The 21,894-nt window shown below is 31.1% G+C and overlaps 1 protein-coding gene and 2 long non-coding RNA genes across 3 annotated transcripts; all 3 read left to right on the top strand.

Annotated features, from left to right (window-relative positions):
* The first annotated feature begins 2,275 nt into the window (after positions 1–2,275).
* LOC126736722 (uncharacterized) lies at positions 2,276–4,008 on the top strand. The gene is made up of 3 exons (XR_007660744.1): positions 2,276–2,529; positions 3,449–3,863; positions 3,925–4,008. It is a non-coding gene; the product is annotated as an uncharacterized LOC126736722 (long non-coding RNA).
* A 1,093-nt stretch (positions 4,009–5,101) lies between these two features.
* On the top strand, positions 5,102–20,956 carry LOC126736691 (uncharacterized). The gene is made up of 3 exons (XM_050441194.1): positions 5,102–5,474; positions 16,007–16,394; positions 19,848–20,956. Exons 1-3 carry the CDS (start codon positions 5,292–5,294, stop codon positions 20,630–20,632), a joined length of 1,356 nt encoding a protein of 451 aa, XP_050297151.1. The 5' UTR covers positions 5,102–5,291; the 3' UTR covers positions 20,633–20,956.
* LOC126736732 (uncharacterized) lies at positions 17,122–17,673 on the top strand. The gene is made up of 2 exons (XR_007660747.1): positions 17,122–17,269; positions 17,322–17,673. It is a non-coding gene; the product is annotated as an uncharacterized LOC126736732 (long non-coding RNA).
* Positions 20,957–21,894: the final 938 nt, after the last annotated feature.

Here is a 21,894-nt window from a genome sequence, read left to right as displayed (position 1 = left end):
TAAAAACTGGCGCAAACCGCAACTCGACATCTTATTTGATTCCGAAAATATTAATTAAAATGTTTTTAAATAATAAAAATAAAACTCCAGAACTTAAATATTTGTAAAAAATAAATTGTTTTATTTTTTTAATAGTGTCATAGATGCTCAAAGTGTTTTCCTTCATTTTCAATACACAGGTCGTTGCGTCGTTGACGGAACCGCTATCTGGATTTCTGCTGTGCGTAAGGAATTTATTGCATTGCGTATTTGGTCCTGCATGTCGTTCTGTGTTTTGGGTGGGGTGACAAAAACTAAATCTTTAACCCTTCCCCACAGATAAGAATTAAGAACAGTCAGATCTGGGGATCGAGCAGGTTAAGGAAAAATACTTCCTCTTCCTATCCACAAACGATACTGCCTGGTTAAGTATTGACGAACTTGAACTGTAAAATGTGCAGGGCAACCATCATGTTGGAATATTATTTGCCCTCTTGTTTCCAAATCAACATCTTCCAGTAACCCCGGGAGATCATTTTGCAAATAAATTAAATACACATTACCAGAAAGTTTTTGATTTAAAAAGGAAGGACCAATAATTTTTCCGCCACTAATTCCGCACCACACATTTATAGTCCATCTGCCTTGGTATTAAGTCTCACAAATCCAACAGGGATATCGTTCTGCCCAATAATGCAGATTGTTCAGGTTTACACCAGCATCACTGCTAAATGATGCCTCGTCTGTCCATAAAATCTTCGAGATAAATCGGGTATCTTCTCTAACCATGTTCAACAGCCAATAACAGAAATTGAATCTGTTATCAAAGTCTTTTTCGAGAAGCGCCTGGTGCAGAACCACGTGATATGGATGAAGTCTAAGTAAAAAACAATAAATATAAGATAATAGGATGCTTATTAGTGTTGTAACACATAAAAATAGGTACCTGTGCTCTTTCAGAATATTTTCTACTGTATCGAGGGACACTCCCAATTCCCTAGAAATATTTCGGATGCTTATGTGAGGGTTTATTTCAATATAGGCCAAAATATTTATAACGTTTGCCTCTATGCGCCCTCGCCTTCGTCTTCGATGAATATTGCCGCGAATAATTTCAGTATATCTTAGCCTGGTAGTTAAACCGGTAAAGACTCTATGATTATAGTGTCTTCTGTCAGGGTATCTTTGGGCATATATATGGGCTGCAATGCGTGCATTTTGCATTAACTCAAAATACACTGCTAGCATATCAAAAGCTATATCGTTTAGAATTATGTTTGGCATTTTTAAAAACTTTAATGATTTCAAAATCTGTCTTCGACGTTACATTTGATATCGATCATAAGCGTTTTATTATGGCCCCGAAAATATTTATGAAATTCATTTGTTTCCAAAGCTTACTATTGACTCTGTGACGCAATAATGCCAGCGCGGCGACAGATTTCATGGTTCAAAAACATTTTAATTTATAATTTCGAAATAAAATAAGATATCGAGTTGCGGTTTGCACCAGTTTCTATGTTTTTTTATTCTCTTTTAGCCTAAACGAAAAAAATTACATCGTTGTATTTAATATTTGCCAGAAAATTGCTGAAAAAGTACAAATTAAAATAAACTGCCCTCTAGCGCTCAACAAAATAACTAAAACGGCTAAGTAATTATACCACATAAAAGCCTAATAATTATCCTTTAAAATAAAAGTAAGCTCGTTAAAATTCGTTAGGCCAATCCAAAGTTATCAAGAATTTTAGATATAAATATTCGACCCTTCCCCCACCTATTATTTGCCAGATTAAAGAAACTATGTTTAGAATTTATAATACTTTTAAATGGCAGCATTCTATTCTAGGATTAACTTTGAATATTTTCAATAAAACCAATTTTTTCTATTTCAATGTTGGATTACGCCCCCTAGGGGTCATCGTACGAACTTGTAAATAATTTCCAGCAATTTCTCTTTGCCGCTTTTAACAGAAATTTTTTTTTCCTATGCTGTGCGATGAGTACTTACTCAGATATGGCCGGCGACCTCTCTAAAATGGCTCGTGTCCACTAGCAAATAAACTTGCTATAGTTACTCTCACAAGTCACTTGCAGCGCGTGTAAACAGCCACCGTAGAGTAATATTGCAGAAAGTTTACTTGCCGGGCAAGTACTTGCTGACTTGCTAGAGCTTGTAGTGTACACCGCGTGTTTCAGCAAGTTAATTTGCAATTATCAATACTATTGATTGTATATACTATCAATATTATTGATTGAAAATATTGAACTATACCCAGAATTATGGAATGTACATTGCAAAGACTTTAAAAACATAGTAAAAAAACAGGGTGCTTTTCAAAAATTAGCAGAACTATTTGAAACGTCTTAAAACGAAATTCAACGCAAGTTACACAACTTAAGAACACAACTGAATCAGGAGTGGAAAAAAATTCAAAAGAAAAAAGTGGACAAGGAGCAAATGAAGTGTATAAGAGCACATGGGAATTCTTTGATTCTTTAAAATTCATGTTAGCTGCAAATGTTCAAAGCTGTACAGAAGATAATCTGGTAAGTAAAAGTCGAAAATTAATTTTATTTTATTTAAAGTATTTTATATTAGGTGTTTAAAGTAATCAGTAGTCAAAACCTTAACCTATATATCATTTTAGATGTATTTGTACTGCCATGGAACCTCACCTTGAGAGGAAATAAAGTAGTTTTTGAAATCTTCTCGAACCATTTTAGCATTTTGGGAACAATTATGGAGATTTCTGGTATTAAGTGGGAATAAGTTTTGTTTTGGCATACCTTCCTGGTGCCACTGACCATTTATAAAACCTCCATTGCTTTCTGTATCGAAAATTCCTGTCGGTGCATAATTTGCTTTCGACGAATTTCTGGTTATTAAAAAGTTATGAAGAACGCATATTGACAAAACAATTTCTTTTACTTTTTGAGGGGAAAGTTGTATAAGTTTCCTTAATACCCGAAAACGATTTGCTAAGAAAGATTTGCAAAAGAGTCGGTAATTAAATACGCGGTTTGGCCCTGGCTGATTTTTGAATGGATATGGTTTAAGCAAGTTTGGTTTCATTGCAAATGCGTCGTCTGCTACAAAAACAAACGGTGAAAAGTTTTTCATTCCCGGCAGCTGTTGTGGAGGAGGCAAATTTACAGTATTATTTTCCAAAGCGGTAGACAGAGAACACATGTTATACACGCCACCATCCGAAATTCTTTCATTACAACCAACATCCACATAAATAAATTTATAATTTGCATCAGCCAATGCCATTAAAACTATGCTGTGCGTGCCTTTGTAGTTAAAATAATAACTTCCACTGCAAGGTGGGGCTTGCATAATGACATGTTTTCCATCCAGAGCTCCTAGGCAGTTTGGGAAATTCCAGATATTTTCAAAATCTTTTGCAATCCTAATCCATTCTTCTTGGGTATTTGAAACCTAAAATAAAAATATTTTTTTCAGACTCAAAAAGATGAGGATACACTGACACAAAATTCCACAATAGATGAGGGACAAAAGATTGAAACAGAAACAAAAAGTACACCGTCCAAAAAACCTAAAAAAATTAAAGTGACTGAAGAAGATGCGATGTTGGCAAATGCAGTAAAGGTGATGAATCGACCCTCAGATAACTGGCAAATATTTGGAGATTATGCAGCATCCGAGCTTAGATCCCTACGTTCAGAGCAGCTCCAATTAAGGTTGAAAAGAATGATACAAAGAGATATTCTTACAATTTCAAAATTAGCTGATAACTATGATTCTGGACATTCAACACCGGCCTCTGTCCCTCTTTTATCCCCTACATATGATTCAAGTGCCTCATCGTCAACTCAATATACTGTGCAGCCCTATACTGACAAGACAATTTACACAGGTACAACAGCAATTAAAATTATAGACATTTAAATACATACCTTTAAATATTCCTTTTTTAGAGCTTCCACAATTGCAGCACAGCACTCAGGAACAATCCTTGCGATCGTACATACAGGGATTCGATACAAATACATAAGAGAATGATAGGAATCAACTGCAATAATTAAAATTGTACTTTTTTCTTTGTGATTATAATTACTTTTCATGAAAATAAAAATACTTTATTGTAAAATATAATATTTATTTTAGTATATATATTTAGCTTTCTAAGTAATTACCTGTGGCTAAAAAGCGAAGTGTCAAAGATAGGCGTTCTTCTGGTCTAATGGCCTGTCGCATTTTTGTATCTTTCTTATATATCTTTTCCTTCACCAAACCAAGCAAAAAACCGAAGTCTTTTGCAGACATTCGTAGAAAGTTTTTCAACTGTTGTGGGTCTTCCATTCTTAACTCATTAAGTAACTTCTCATATAATCCTAAAGTAGCTCTACGCTGAATCCATTTTCTTACCCAAATTTTTCTTTTATTTTTTTCCTTTTTCTCTTTTCGTTTTTTTATTAAATATATCACAACCGCAGCAGCTATTTGCCGAGATGACATATTTACAAAACTAGTGTACACGTTTCACTTAAAGAAATACAGCAAGTAAAGCTTGCTGAGTAACTTGCCCAAATAAATTTGAAAATAATTGAAATAAAGTGTAGACACTCCAGCAAGTTACTTGGTAAAGAACTATCGCAAGTTAATTGCATGTGGACACGAGGCTTTAGTTGTACACCCGGTACATTCCATAATACTGGGTATGGTTCAACATTTTCAATTAATAAATTAGTGTCGCCCCTATTCCAAACACGCCGTTCCACCATTTTTTTTAAATACACGTTACTATTTCACTACTTGTTGAAAATATTTCGGAACTGTTTGGATATTGATAATTGCGAACTAACTTGCTGAAGCACGCCACTACAAGCTCTAGCAAGTCAGCAAGTACTTGCCCGGCAAGTAAGCTTTCTGCAATTAAATTAGTCTACGGTGGCTGTTTATACGCACTACAAGTGACTTGTGAGAGTAAATCTAGCAATTTTACTTGCAAGTAGACACGAGGCCTTAAAATAAAAAATATTGCGCAATAATATTGCTCGTCTGGAGACCGCTTTAAAATTATTCCACGTTGAAAATAGCCAGATATTTTAAATAGAGTTGTAAACTGTACAACTTGGCAATGTTGCATTTTAACGGTCGCCTCTCGTTTGTTTTGGAATTGAAATTTTAAATGTAATAGCTAACAGCTCCCAGCTGCTGGTACTTTGTATTCTCTGTCAACTATTGATAATTAATTATTTAAAATTCTTTTTTTTTGTCACTGTGAGGTATTTTATTATTTCATAAAGTAAAACGTTTTAAATAGCCGCTGTCTATTAAAAACATGGGCCTAATTAGTAGCAAGTTTGCCCAAAAACCACAGCATTGTGAGGAAGATGAGACAGGTAGCATTCCTTCCACACCAATTTTAACACCCAAAGGGACACTCACTTGTGAAAAAGTGGAGGAAAGTGGGGTCCTTGATCCCAGATCTCCCAGTAGGCATATCTCTAGGACCCCTATACAGGTAGGATTTATTCAATTTATTGGTAACAGGAGATCCTCTGTATAATTTGTTGCAGAGTTTTTTCTTGGCTTAGGTTAACTGTGATCCATTTATTTATATAAAAAATTAGTTTACAAAAGAGGAAAGTTTAGATAAAAGACTTAAGAAATTTAAAGTGATTAGATTAAAATTGTGGGTCTTTAATCTAATCACTTTAAATTTCATTTTATTTTTCTAGTTGCATGCAAAAATAAAATCAAATATACTATCGCCCATATGTAGATTTAATACCATAATATTTAGGTATTTAGACATAAATAAGATTTTGTATAAAAAAAGTTATCATTGGAATGTTTTTGTCAATTTTGTTAACCACATTCCTTGCTGATATTTTTTTTGATGTTCATATATTTCAAATCCAACTTGCCTAAATTTGATGAAATTATTAATATCTCTATAACTATGTTAATTTAATTTTTTTATATATTATACTTCACCTTGGATTTTAAAGCATCCCAAGAATTTGCTTCACAGAGAACAACATTATCAGCAGCAAAAGCAATGATTGATTATATGATTTTACTTATGAGGAATTTTTGTCCATACTCAATCTAAACACATTGGAACATAGGCGGGATATGCAGGACATGTGTTTTCTGCATGGTGTCCTTAATTCTCATATAGATTGTTCTGAGATTCTGGGCAACATAAACTATAATGTTGGGACCAGGCAAAATCATCACACTTACATCTTCAATATCCCCTTCCATTTAAGAAATTATGGGCAAAATGAGTCCCTTACAAGGATTTTGTATAAGGCAAATAATTTAATTTTAGAGAATTAGTGTTGCCTTTTTGATTCATCCCTTTGCCGTCTTAAGTGTATATTGAAAAATAACTTGTGTTGTTTTGCATACTGTGTGATATTTGACCTTTTCTTTTAATCTAGGTATTTTAATATTTTATTTAAAGTTTAAGAATGTATGTGATGTTTTAGGACTATAAATGTACTTGAGTTAAATTTGATGTGGAAGTTTTTAAATCAATTAAAACAAATAAACTTCAAAAAATTTAATTTTAAAAATGTGAAAATACAAGTATGTTTAGGAAACGACTTATTACATTCAAAAGCAGATCTAAAAAAATATTTTACAGTACAGATATGAAATAAGTTTGTGCATATGTGACGAATACATCTTACTAAGCATAATATAATTCGGGTACCTAAAACTAATAACAATAACTTAAAACTAAAATCCCATAACTGCCATCAAATTTCCGCGTCGTCTCCCGACTCGATGGCGTCATGCATAACACCTCCCTTCCTAAGAAGTCGACATAAGGGTGGAAAGGACCTTACGAGGTGTGTCCTTGTTTCTTCTTTTCACTGATTGCGGTTCTCCAGAACATACAAAAGAAATCTGCATTAGCGATGTTTCTTGGAATTCATTGCTCAGGGTGTGTAACAAGTTAAAAGTGAAACCAAATTATATAATACAGACCATAAGTCCTTTTTTTTATTATTTTATTATTATATTCTTTTTTTTCTTGCATTAACACAAAAAAAATATACATATATAAAAATTAAAATATTATTCATGAAATAATTTTACACTATTAAAATGGAATTTTCGTTTTACATTATTTTCTAGTAAAATTTCTAAAGTTTTTTTCTTGTTATTAACAGATAGTATTTCATAAGGTCCAGTGTTTAATACAGCTTTAGGAGTATTGGGGTTTCTTGGTCTTTTTAATAATATCTTTTGGCCTGTTTGATATAATATTTCAGAATTTTTGGTTTTTAATTTATCGAATCGATGTTTTTGAGCCATTTTTTTAAATTTGTTTATCTCTAATTTGTTTTATATCTGTATCGAAGGCTTTTATTTGATGACTTAATTCTAAATTATTACAATAGGGAAAAATGAGATCATGTGGTCTCATTGATGTAGAATTATGAGTACTAAAATTATATGAATTCAATGCAATTAACAAAGCCTCTTTTAAATCACATTTATTATGTTCTAACAAATAGCAACGTAATGAATCTGTAAGTGTAGCATGAAACCATTCAATTAACCCATTATAGAACAATGATATTCTGATGAGGTAAAATGCCATGTGATATTAAGGTTTCTAGCAAAATTTTGTATCTTTTTATTGTTGTATTCTTTTTGCATATTTTTCCATTTATAAAGCTGACGAATTTTATGAGTTGTTTCTTTGATTCCTTTATGGTAATTAGATGGATCATTATGATATTCAAAGATAATGTTTTCTCGGTCGTTTTTATCAGGGATAGTGGCAATATTTTTACATATGACAAATTGATTTTTAGGGTATAGGAAATTCAACATTTTATAATAATTATTTTCCTTAAAATAGTTTACGAAATAGGTTTTATTACTTTTTAGGTCTAAATCAGACAAGGTTTTAAAATTTTGTTCACAGTGATGCTATTTAATTTTAACTAAAATAATATTTCTATTTCTTGGCTCATTTTGCATTTGTAAAATATTTTCAAAATCGCTATAAATAATATTTGGAAATGAGTCATTAATTAACTTAAAATGATTTTCATTTTTATTTAAATCGTCATAAATATAAAGAATATTTTTGTTATTAATATCCAAAATTTGTTCGTTTGAATATTTGAAATTTTCAAACAGTAAATTAGATTTATAAAGTTGAAATGTTTCGAAAAATTTTGTAGTAAATTGATTTATATTTATACGAGAAAGAGCATCTGCTACATTATTTGTCTTTCCAGGAATATGTTTAATATTAAAATTGTACTCGCTTAGTTTTAAACGCCATCTTGTTAATTTAGAATTTGAATCTTTAATAATTTAATTGAATCAAATAAGTATGGTCTGTAGTGATTTATAGCCCAAATTATAGAAAGAAGCTCTTTTTCTGTCGTGGAATATTTAGTTTCCGTGTCGTTAAGTGTACGAGAAACAAATGATATTGGCCTTTCAAGATTAGTGTCGTCATCTATTTGAGATAATACAGCCCCAATGGCAAAATCTGAAGCATCTGTTGTCAATATAAATTTTTTATCAAAATCTGGATAAGCTAAGATAGTATTAGACGTTAACAAGCGTTTACATTCTTCAAAACATTTTTCAATTTCTGAGGATATATTGAATTTTATATTTTTCTTAAGTCCCAAAAATGATTTTATGTCTTTTTCATTCTTCGGCAAAGAAAATTCTGTGATTGCTCGGATTTTGTCAGGGTCTGGTTTTATTCCATTGGCGGTTATTAAATGACCCAAATAAACAACTTCGTCAGTAAGAAAATTGCATTTGTGTGGTTCAAGTTTTAAATTATTTTGACGTAATATTTCAAAAATTTTAGTAATATGGTATAAATGATCAGCAATTGTATCACTAAAAATTAAAATGTCATCAATATAAATGTAACTAAATTTTCCAATAATTTCTTTAAACATGTCATTTATGCAGCAATGAAATGTGGCGGGGGCATTTTTCAATCTAAAAGGCATCCTTGTAAACTCAAAATGTCCTTCTTCAGTTGAAAAACCTGTCTTTTCTATATCCTCGGAAGCCATTTGGATTTGATGAAATCCACTCGCCAAATCAATAAGTGAGAAAAATTTTGAATTTTTTAAAGAATCGAAAATGGTCTCAATATTTCTCAGTATTGGGTATTTATCGTCAATTGTTATTTTATTTTATTTATTTTTTTTTATTTGTTTTCTAGAAGAAACTTCTTCTAGAAAATATATTTATTTTCACAATATATCAGTTATTACAATAGAATGATATTATTTAATTATTTCAAAAATTAAACTATAGCTATATCTAATACAAGTCTTAGTACTCAACACCTAGATGTAAAAACATCTGTATGTGCGTAGTAAAGTTTTCTAATAATTTGTTACATTTATTTGTAATATTATTCTACACCATGAAAACCAAAACAAAAACAATTCTACTATAACAATTTGCATATACAATCAAAAGATTAGTAATGTTAACATCATAGATCTCCTAAATCTACCCAAATAGACATAAAATCACAAAAACTAGTTAAAAATCCTTACAAATTGATGGTGATTTTCAAAGATTACATTCTTTGTTAGTAATTTAAATCTTTTCATTCTAGAACATATTTTTACCTCTCTTGGTAATAAGTTATAAAGTTTTGGGCCAAAGTAGTTATACCTCAGATTAAGATTATTTAAACTTGTCGGAATTTTTATGTGCTCGTGATATCTAGCTCTTGTTTCATAGGAATGATCTATCAAAATCTTTAAGTTAGGTTGAGTGTGTATATAGGAACATGTTGTAAGTATATATAACGATCTAATATCTAGAATATCTTTATTAAAAAGCAAATGAGAAGGATATAAACGGTTTTTCTTAAGAATTATTTTTAAAATGTACTTCTGTATTATATTTAACTTATATAAGCTGTTATTATAAAGTCCTCCCCACACCAGTATTCCGTATTTTAAAATTGACTCTACAAATGCTTTATAAATGATAGTGAGTGTTTTTTTATTCAAAAATTCTCTTAGCAAGTAAAATTTATGAACAAGTTTTCGGACTTTGTTGGAGACATGATCAATATGTGTTTTCCACTTTAAATTTTTATCGATTATAATACCGAGATATTTTGTAGATGAGGTCTCCTTAATGCAATCATCATTAAATAAAATCGAGGTATACTCAGGTCTATTTACACTAGTCAAAGAAAAAGCTATGTAATTAGTTTTTGTTAAATTCAAATTTAGTTTAGAAGTTTCTAGCCAGTTTTTTATTTCTACCAATATGTTCATGGATTTGTCCCTTATGCTTTCCCAAGAATCTCCCGAAACAACAATTGCCGTGTCATCAGCATAAGATACTGTTAACCCATCAATCTGTAATTTTAAAAGGGAGTTTAAATATGTTATAAATAATATCGGGTCTAAGACCGTTCCTTGAGGAATGCCAATTTTTATTTTTCGTTTTTCACTCAACACATTATTTAGCCTTACCATCTGATACCGCTCCGACAGATAACTAGAGAAGAGCTGAAGGGCTCTTCCCCTTATTCCATATCTTTCAAGTACATTGAGAAGATGCCTATGCGGGACGGTATCAAATGCCTTGGCAAGATCCAAAAATACCGCTAAACACCTTTTATTTGAGTTTAAATTATTTACAACCTCAGTTATTAACCTATGCATCGCATCTTCTGTACTACATGCCTCAACAAATCCAAATTGGTTTGTGGATAAAACATTGTTTAGTTTAAAAAAGTTTATTATTCTAAAATGTTTTATGCATTTTTCACAAATTTTTGAAAAGTTACTAATGAGGCTGACAGGTCGATAATTATTTATTAAGGTTTTGATACCTTTTTTGTGAATGGGAGTTACAATTGTAATTTTAAATTGTGAAGGTATTTCACCTGTTTCTAAAATTAAATTTAGTATATGTAAAAGTGGGTTTATAATTTCTAAATGGGTCTTTTTTATAAGATCGGCCCTTATACCATCATGTCCAGGGGAGCTATTCGTTTTTAGTTCTGAGATGTATTTTATTAGTTCATTTTTTGTTATTGGGATTAGGTAAACGGAGTTTGTTATTGGAGGCTCCAATTGTTGAACATATTGTGGTGGTGGAATTGCTTTTTCCATGTCAACCCCTATATTAATGTAGTACTCATTACAATAATTAGATGCCTCAAGTGGACTACTGAAATTTGCATTATTTTTATTCTTTATATTTAGAAAAGTGTCTTTGTTATTACAATTTTCATAAGTGGCATCTTTGATTATTTCGTAAAGTTTTTTCATGTTATTTTTGTTAATTTCTATTTGATTTTTGTAATATTGATTTCTTTGTTTATGTATAAGTTTGTTTAAATTATTTCTGTAGTCTTTATATGTTTTTTCTAGAATGGGACAATAATTTTTTGATAATTTTTTCTTCATTTTATCCCTTGTTCTGATTGAGGTAATAATACCATTAGTAATCCATGCTTTAATTTTTTAAGTATTTTTTAAGTATTTTGGATTTTTTAGAATGTAAGTTTTTGTTGCATCTGCTAACAACTGTTGGTATTTTTCTAAAAAAATGTTTGTAGCAATTTCAGAGTTATTTTCATTTAATACAGTGTGTTAGACATATATCGGATATTAAGAAATTTAAAAGAGAATTAAAGTCGCTTTTATTGTCTAAGGCATATTATAACCTGGATGACTTTTTTAATGATAGGTTTTAACCTTGGACATGTTGGAAAGTTTTCTTTTTTTCCTTTTTTCTTCTCTAGTTTTGTCAACAAGTTTACCTTTATTTAGTAATTGATTGTTTTATTTAGTTATCTTTAATTTAAGTATGTTCAAAAAGTTTTGTCTTTTTGTGTTTAATTTTGTTCATTGTTTTGTCAATTTTTGAAATTGTATCTGTGTTTTGTTTTTTTAGCTTGTAGGATGCTTGTACACAAGATTATTCTTACGTAATATAGCACATTTTCTTTCTTTCTTCTTTCTTACAATTGACCAATCAAAATTCTGTAGAAGCTGTTTAAATTTAGAGATATCAATTTTACTTCTTTTTTTCTGTGTTGATGTTAAATTTTCCTTTGGTTCTTTTTAACTTATATGAAGCATTATTGGGCTATGATCTGTGATGTCCTCTTATAAGGTTAAGTTTTCTATAATCTATTACTATTCGATATTTTTGATTTCCACTATTATCTAATTTTTTTGTTATAATCCATATAGGAGAATTCCAACGAGATATAGAATGTCTTATAATTCCTTGTTTTAAAAGGTCATTGATCTGTCGATTTACTTCTTTTTTATAAACATGAGGATAACGGTAATTTTTAGAATAAATTGGATTTTTCTAAAAATTACCGGAGGTTGTTCGAATACGATGTTTGATTTTATTATTAAACGTCAGGGGTTCATCCGGTGTAAGAAATACGTCTAAGTAATTTTTACAAATATTTGTAATTTGTTTACTTAAGGTTGCAGATAAATGATTTAAATTAAGTTTATCAAGAGTCTCAGCAATTTTAAGTTTACTAATTAGTGTCTGATGTATTTCATTTTTCTTTGTTTTTTTTTGTTTTTTCTGTCTCAAAAGAATAAAGTGAACATGTTTCATTATTAATAGATATTTTTTGTGTTTCAAAATCAATTAAACACTTATTTTTAATTAAAAAATCTAAACCTAAAATTCCAGCAAACGGTGAATTGAAATCGGTAATATAAAATTTATGAAAATTGTTATACATTTTGAAGTTAATACTTTTTGTAATCTGGTTCATCATTTATTAAATTAAGTTTCGCATAAAAAATGTTCATTAATTTCAATTTCGACATCTTCGTTGTCACTTCTGATTTGCTCATCGGCCACATTATTGACAGAAATTTTAATTTTATTTTGAAAACACGTTTCAGCTTTGTGCCCATATTTATTACAAATTTGGCATTTCGAAATTGTAATTTTTATAGGAGGCTTCGAATTCGAAGCAGTAGAATCAGTATTAATAAATGGTGATTGAACGAAAGTTGTTTTTTTATCATTATTAATAGATAGTTTAGCAAATTCAGTATTTGTGTGTTTAAAAATCTGTTGGTTTTGATAATCAATAATTATTTGTTTTACTTTTGCCAGTGATGCTGGTTTCAATGATCTTAAAGTTTGTGACAGGGGTTCTTTAATTCCAGTAATAGCTGTGAGCAAAGCAGTTTTTTTATGAAATTCTTTTAAACATTTTTTATCAGAGGGAATTAAATTTTGATCATACTTAATAACTTTATTAATTCTTATTAACTGTCCTTCGACACGATCGATTGCAAATCAATATTTTCTTCAAACTGTTCCAAAAGAGCATTTTTTATTTCATCCCAACTACTTAATTCTCTTGAACTAATAAAATCTAAAGCTGCACCATCCAGCCTACTTTTTATTATAAAAGGAAAAATAGCAATTTCATTCGGATCAAATTTAGTCAAAACAAAATCTACAGAATCTATAAAGTTATGTAAACTAGATGGAGTACCGTCATAAATATTAATAAGTTTTATTGCTTTATCATAATTTATGTAAGTCACATTTGCTATTTGGGGAGTAGTCATAATTAAAAAAAATATTTATTTATTTATTTTTTTTTAATTACTAGTAAAAATGCAAGAAATAAAATTGAAATCGAAACAATATTAAAAAAAAATGAAAATATATAATTTGACTCACCCCAACTATTAAGACGATCCAGGGAGTGGTGAACTGACTGGAGTTCACATGGTCTTTCACCAGAATCTTGCTTCCTTGCTTGTTGCCCGATTGTCCTCTCCTGAGATTTCGTGGCCTTACACGAACTGCAGGTGTTCCAGGTCTTCACTCTTCTGAGAAGATTGTAATCCCAAATCCGGAACAGGTAGCTTCAATCGGAATTTGGTTGTCGTCTGAGGTATCGTGGCTTTACACGAACAGCAGAAGTTCCAAATACAGCTGGTATCGCTCCAAAACCAAAGTAATTTTCGATCTCCGGTAAATTGATTAAAATAAAAAAAAAAGAAAACCTTTTTCTTCTCCGGACTATGCTACCGACTGCGCCAGTTAAGTTTGATAAGGAAGTTTTTAAATGAATTAAAACAAATGAAACTTCAAAAAATTTAATTTTAAAAATGTGAAAATACGAGTATGTTTAGTGCAGGCCTCATGCCACCAATTTTCTTATACATAGCACTTTATCCAATCTTCAACTGGAGGCTCAGTTTATGGTTCCTCACAGCTGGAACAAAAAATATCAGATTTTTTTTGAGCCTCTTTAATAGGTTTTTTTCCAGTCTTTTTGAAAACATTTTGCTTTTTCTTCACACTTTCTTTTCTTAGCCTGAACTTTATCATTTTTTTCTCATTCTTTCTCTTCAAGGTCTTTTTTATTGGGAGTAGAAGTCAATATCGACGCCTTTTGCTTTTTTCTCTTCGTTTTCAGGACCGGTCGATTTATTTTAGGCAAAGGCCTAATCTCAACAAAATTAATTTGCTGATTGGGTTTCAAATTTTGAAGACCCGATAGACCTGCGACAGCCAAATCTTCCTGCACCGCATGCTCCCTTTTATTCTCTTCATCATCATTTTGTCAGCAAGTCCAACAACATCCGCTCTGTTGAGCTATACCTCCGGAATTAGGAGGACATCCATGTAACAGTTCAGAACGCATTCTCACTCTGGCAAAAACAAAAAAGGGTGGAACGTACAATCCTTGTGCATTCATGGCACAAACAACAGTCGTGTTCCGGCCACGCTCACCACTAGCCACTTTTGCCACTCTCTTGCATCCAGTTGGAGATAAATTTTTTTAGTAGGGTTTTTACCATACATTTTTAAATAGGGGTTTTACCACAGAAACTTTAAGCCTAGAAGGAATATCTCCTGTATCCAAAATTTTATCACATATAAATCTTAAAGGCTTGACAATGGAAGATGAAATTTCTTTTATCAATTCTCTTTTAATATTATTCTTTTCAGGCGATTTATAGTTTTTTAATTTTTAGACATATGACTCAATTTTACTTGTATGGACAGGATGTAAGAATATTGATTGAGGTATTTTTGTTTTTAAATAATTTTCTAAATTATTTGTATTTATGTTATTTACTAAGGTGTTTCCAATTGTAACAAAAAACACCATACAGATCATTTATGAAACAATTAAACAGAAATGGAGTACGCTGTGGGGAACACCAGAATGAACAATCATTTCTCTAGATCAGGCATTCTTCAGTTTTACTACTTGGGTCCGTCCTGTAATGTAACTGCCCAACCAATTGAGTAGAGCACTATCAACTCCCATTACTTCAAGTTTGTGAATTAAAATACAATGATTTACCTGGTTGAAGGCCTTCAAGAGGTCAGTGTATATTGTATCCATTAGATAATGACCCTCCAGGGCTCCCAGCACAATAGATTGGAATTCCAATAGGTTAGATGTTGACTTAAATATCTAATAAATCCATGTTGTTGCTGAATCAACATATGATTAAATTGGGATGTTAGTTTGGGAGAGCTTTAGTAATAAGAGATTCCAAAATTGTCGGTATATGAGACATTTTAGATATAGCTCTATAATTAACGACATCAGAACGATCACCATTTTTAAATATAGGTGTAATGTAGCTCTGTTTCCAGACAACAGGGCAAATACCCAAACTCAAAGATCTAGTAAAGAGCATATATGCTACCAACTATTAAATTAAATATTTATTTTAGAAAAATAAGTTTAGTTTAAATGGCTTTACTCTTGAGCCATACATTTTGCAAAATATTTTATTTTTAGGATAATAAAAATTCAAATTGGGTTCCCAATAATGTTGTCTTATTATTACATATTAAATTAGGCGACTTATTTTTGAAAAGAAATTAAAAAGTGATATTTTTCAAAATTTTGTAAATATATGGGCAGTAGTGTACATTGATGATTAGTTGGGTTCGGGAGATTCTCTACTAATTATTCAATTTTTTTTTCTGATTAGGGTATAATTTCTATGTTAAATGACACTAATTTATACTATTTAGATGGTGTCTTTGGTTGCTGAACAGCAATCGCCCACTCTACACATTAAAACTGATGGTGCTGCTGTAACAGAAACCCCTCTTAAGAACCATCTAGTGTTGGGTATAGATCCCAGGTCACCCAGTGTAGAACTGAATAGGACTCCAATAATAGTTGACAATACTTCTCCCGAGTTACCCCAAAAAATTAAAAATAAGACACTGGATAAAGTGCGCAATGGAGAAATAAGAAACATTAACCCTAAATATGAGCAGAAGGTTGGGGAGGTTCATGTTACCCCTAAAAATAAAAGAGGAGATTTTAATAAAAGGAAATCTTTGGTTCTTTTGGAGACTAATATTGACTACACCGAGACTAATTTGGATGATGTAATTAGAGAGAAATACCCAGGTAAGCTTAAATTTAGTGAAAACATCTTGTCGAACTTGCATTGTCTTATTTATTTAATGTAACACGACGTTTCGGTTGGTAAGTATCTCCAACCGTTATCAAGTGTAAACTGGATATCAAGTGTAAACTGGATAACGGTTGGAGATACTTACCAACCGAAACGTCGTGTTACATTAAATAAATAAGACAATGCAAGTTCGACAAGATGTTTTCACTGTACCATTGTCTACCACCTTCAAAAACAGACTTAAATTTAGTGTTTTAAAGTGCTCATTTACTTAGGAAGAAAGGAGAGTTAGAAAATGGGCTAGCAGTGTTTTATTAGGATATTTTGTGGGCATTGGTTAACAACAACTCAGAAAGTATCTAAGCTACCACAAATGTTCACATGTGAAATTATTGAAAAATCTTAGGTTTAGTAATTATTATCAAAACTATTTGTATACAGTGAAATGAACAAATTGATTTAAAATTCAGGTATTTTTTTGCTTTTTTTATTTTTTGAATACGTCGATTAGTATTGTCAGTTGAGCATTTTTTGAAATAAAAACTTTCTATACAGGGTGTCTTAAGTAGATGCTATGGCGTCGACATTTATTTTTTTAAATAGAACACTCTGTACATTATGACGTTTTACAATTTTATGATATATTCTGAATTCTTTTTGTATAGCAAACCATATGTCTGAAATAAATGTTTTGTCAAATATGACGTAACAGACCAACGAAACATATGAAATTAAAACATAAAAATTTATTCTAGATTTATAAAGTAATGTTTAATTTGTTGTCCATTTGATTTAATGCGTCCTTTGCAATTAAAATCTTGGTTACAGGGTGTCTCAAGTAGAAACTAGGACGCCAACATTAATTAATGTGATTTCTTAGAAAGTAAGTAGACCTTATTATTAACAGTTTCCAATTTTAGAACCTATTTCCAAAAGAAGTCCAAAATATGTGAATAGTTATAACATTGTTAATTTAAAGCAAAGAATTCAAACAACTAGATAATCGATCCGCAAGCGATTGAAAAAGTGCAATTGGAACTTATTCTTCGACTTCAAAAATGTATTGAAGTAAATGGACAACGAATTCAACACCCAACACAAACAACATTGATAACAAACAACATTTGTTGCAACAAATATTGTATAATTTTTTAGCTTCTAATGCCGTGTATTTCATTAATCTATTAAGTCAAATTTGACAAACCGCTGACTCTAGGCATATAGTATGCTATACAAAAAGTATTCAGAATATAATAATAATATAATAATAAATGTTTTTTTATTTGCAAAGATACAATACATAAAATAATTATAAATAAAATAAATTAAAAAAACTATATATGCAAATAAAAGTCCTACAAATTCAGATTTCTGCAGTGCAAATTCTAGTCTTAAACATTGTGACCCAAAAAAGGAGATATTTTATTAAAACAATTGAAATTATGTTTTCGAGTAATATTTAAAACTAAAGACCTAAGTACTAACATGCATGTATTAAACATACACAATCTAAAATATGTCACTCGATCTCCCCTGCGAATACCAATGATAAGACGTATATAAGAGTTCTAGAGTTTTTGTAATCTTTTTTTATCATTGTAATTTAAATACCAATCATAAACTGTATCACAATAGTTATACTGTGAAAGCACTAAGGTCTCGCGCAATAGTTTTTTAACATCTTGGTGTTGACAGTGCCTGTGTAGATATATTAATTTTAGAGCAAAATACGCTTTTTTAAGAATATCAGACACGTGGGACCTGCTCAGTATCAATCGACAGACCCAAACTTTTGCATTTATCCACAACAGGAATTTTACCATCCGCTATTTTAATATTTATATTATATTCTAAATTTCTCACATTATTTTTATTTCCGAAAAACTTGACACTTGACTTGAACGTTAAAAGATGTTCAGAAGAAATGTTATACAAAGCCAGCAAATCATTTTAAACTGCTCAGGTAAGAAGGAAAAATACAACTGGGTGTCATAATATATGCATGTAGATGATACGAGAAATGCTTTAATTTAAGATGAAATCTTGATGTGTACATGATAAACAATAATGGAGCCAATATACCCTGAGGTACCCCATTTTGGATTATTAACGAATCAGATATTTATCTATTTATTATTTATCTATTTTAACGCGCCGTGTACGATTATTTAAGGGAGCTAATTACATCAATGGCGTAAGGAAACCCGACAAACTGAAAAATTTACTTTAAAATTTTATGACTCACAAAATCCAAAGCCTTGGAGTAATCCAACAAGATCAATGCCGTAATCCTTGTTATAACGCGCTCTTAATATGTCATCAATTACATCAGATATTGCAGAGGCTCAACTATAATTCTTTCTAAACCCTGATTGTTTGGGTGAAAAAATATAATTTTTTATTAAGATATTCGCGTATTTGAGAGTCAAGAATACGTTCAAGAATTTTTGAAAAGTTGACGGAATACTAATAGATCTTAACTCACTAAAACTAGTTGGATTGTCCGCCTTAGGTAACGGCACCACGAACTGTAAAATGTCATGAAATAAGGGCCCTCCATTAAAAAAATTAATGTTGACGTCATAGTTTCTACTTGAGGTATCCTGTATAGAAAATTTTCATTGCAAAAAACGCGCAAGTGACAATGCTGAATCGACGTTCCGAAATCCGAAAAATTAAAGAAGAAAAAACATCTTGATTTTAAATAAATTTGCTCCTTTCATCGTGAATGCACTGTATATATGTATTTATAGATTAATTAACTTGAGTTGTTAAAAGTTAAAGTTGAATTTTTTCCTTACTTATATTTATAAAAACAGAATATTCAACTCTTTTATTGAACTCCTTAATGACGGTAGCTTGATAGGGCATTCTCAGTTCAATAGTGAGTGGTTGGTATCAATAATTTGAATTTTGTTCCTATTGCTTTTGTTTGCACAATTTACAAACTTAGATACTTCTGTTTGACATTTCTTTAAACGAATGCGACCCATCGCATTTTGAGTAGACCATTGTCCTGACCTTGCAGTCTTTAGCAAAGTAATTATATCAAATGCATTTAAAGCATTACAGGACTGAAATGTGGTTAAAAACATATGCTTTTGATCAGCCAATGTTTGCCCTCCTGCAATATTATGGCATCACATTCAATAATTAAGTCTAAATTAAAATACATATTTGTGGATTTTTTCAAAATTTTCAATGTTCATCTTCTGTAAGTCCATTGCACTTAATAACATCCTTGATTATCTCATCCTCTTCATCCTCTTCCATGCTCATATCTGAATTATTTAATTTATTAAAAGTAATAAAAAATAAGACACCTGTGGCCCAAAATTATCCTATAAACGACGTTGTTGGTTCCCTTCTTGCTACGTGGGTATTCATAATATTTCTTTAAAAAAATCTTAAATTTGTATTTTTATGAACCAATTTTCATTTTTTAGTTGAGCAATTGGAGAACCTCTCTGCTGCTTGTTGTGATGCACAACATAATTCGATCACAGAATGTACAGAATCACTAGTTGAATCATCGAAATCGACTGAAAACATTCAACCTGATCATCTACTTATTGGCACACCTAAAAAAATTGCTGATTTTATAGAAAAATGTGAAGGCAGCTCTGCAGAGATGCTAGAGGAGTGCTCTGATATTATTAAAGAAGCCATTGTGGTCAAAGATGAAATAGAAATTAGTCCAGGAGAAACAAAAACTGAAACAAACGACTCCCTAGTAGCCAAATCAGAACCAGATTTTGAAATAACTGAACCAGCTGTAGTGGAAGATACTGCTCAGACTACTGAAGCAACCGGTGACATACCTGAAACCAAAGAAATTCCTAGTGAGAAACTTGAAAAACCATTCCAAAGCATCTCAGAACCTATTCTTAAAATTAATCTGATAGCAGACGTGAAGGAACTGGATAAAAAACTGACCAACTTAATCTACGAAGATGACGACTTAGTGGTTTGCCCCAAAATAGTCAAAGATACAGGGAAAATGATGCAAACAAGAACGCCATTGGGAGAACGGCAATCCGTAAGTGAAAACTCGAAACCCGGCAAGCTGAAGGTTTCGGATAAGCCGAGGAGATCCCAAATTCCACTGTTTAAAGACAAAAAGGTGAAGGTTCAGTGCGAAAATACTCCGCCAAGATCTATGAGAAGACAACAGGGGGCGAAAGCGAAAAAGTCCCAATGGGACCTTAAGAATGACACTCTCGTCATTTGATTGGCCATTAAGAGGACAGAACCTGATTCGTACAAAAGTTTGTTTTCTATTTCATGATTATTATTAATGTTAGGCTAGTTTTTGTATTTAGTTTATTCTTGCCTTTTACTTTACGCCTTATTGGTAGGATTTTATAGAAACATTTGCACCTTACATATATTTAATTTAACTCAATAATAATTTTGACTGTATTATAAATTTATTGTTTTTACTTGTAAATGTTGTTAGTTAAGTTTTGTATATGTGATATACCCTAACACGTAAGTAACTAATTTTCAGTCATATTTAATGTTTTAATGGTAATAAAAGGACGTTTTTATCTAATTTTTTTATCTGTTTGGCCTCGCTAAAACATCAAACAACAAATTTTGTTCTGTTAAAACCCAAACAGCATCATATATGTGCTAGGTACATACGTAATTTTTATGTTATATTATGTTCTTTGTTATAAAATTAAAGTATTTAATACATATTTTTGGGTACGTAGTTAATACGTATATTATACAGAGGGTCCCAAAATTACATAATATTTTACTAGCTTTTACGGCTGGTAAAATATTACGTAATTTTTATTACGTAATATTTTACCAGCCGCATCTTTGACTAAAAATAAATTACCCCATAAATAGTAATCTACTGAAGTTAGATCTGGAGATTGAGGAGACCAATTAATAGGACCACCTCGACCAATCCAACTTTCAGCAAATGGATATCCATCCACTGACGAACATTACGTCCAAAATGAGCAGGCGCTCCGTCGTGCTTAAATATTAAATTCTGTGGTATGTTAAGAGGATCGTCTTCCAAAAGCTGCCCAAGATTACTTTCCGGCATATTTAAATAGTTTTCAGAAGTAAGACGGGAAACTCTATCGGGGTAATAAGTTGGTCCCCGATTAATCCCGCCCACAAATTTGTTGAAAACTTCCTCTGAAAGTTGGCACGCCGTGCGTATTTACATACTATACTATAGCACAGAGCACCATAGAACTCGGCGGCTCTGCACCGCAGTATAATCTGTAGTTAAGAAATGCGCTTATTTATTACTACATACTATACTACGCTACAGAGCATTAGAAAGAAAAATGTTTTTATGTGATTTTTTGGTACTGTAAAATTGGTAGTAAAGTCCAGTGCAACGATATATTAGAATGGTGACCCGTCAAAACACCAGCATTCCACCTGCCAAACAATGTCATCCACCTTCTATTTACATTGTTTGACAAGTAAAATGCTGGTGTTTTGACGGGTGACCATTCTAAT

This window comes from Anthonomus grandis, chromosome 1, assembly GCF_022605725.1.
Source record: "Anthonomus grandis grandis chromosome 1, icAntGran1.3, whole genome shotgun sequence".
In the NCBI taxonomy this organism is placed as follows: Eukaryota; Metazoa; Arthropoda; class Insecta; order Coleoptera; family Curculionidae; genus Anthonomus; species Anthonomus grandis.
This window is presented reverse-complemented; position numbering and strand designations above follow the sequence as displayed.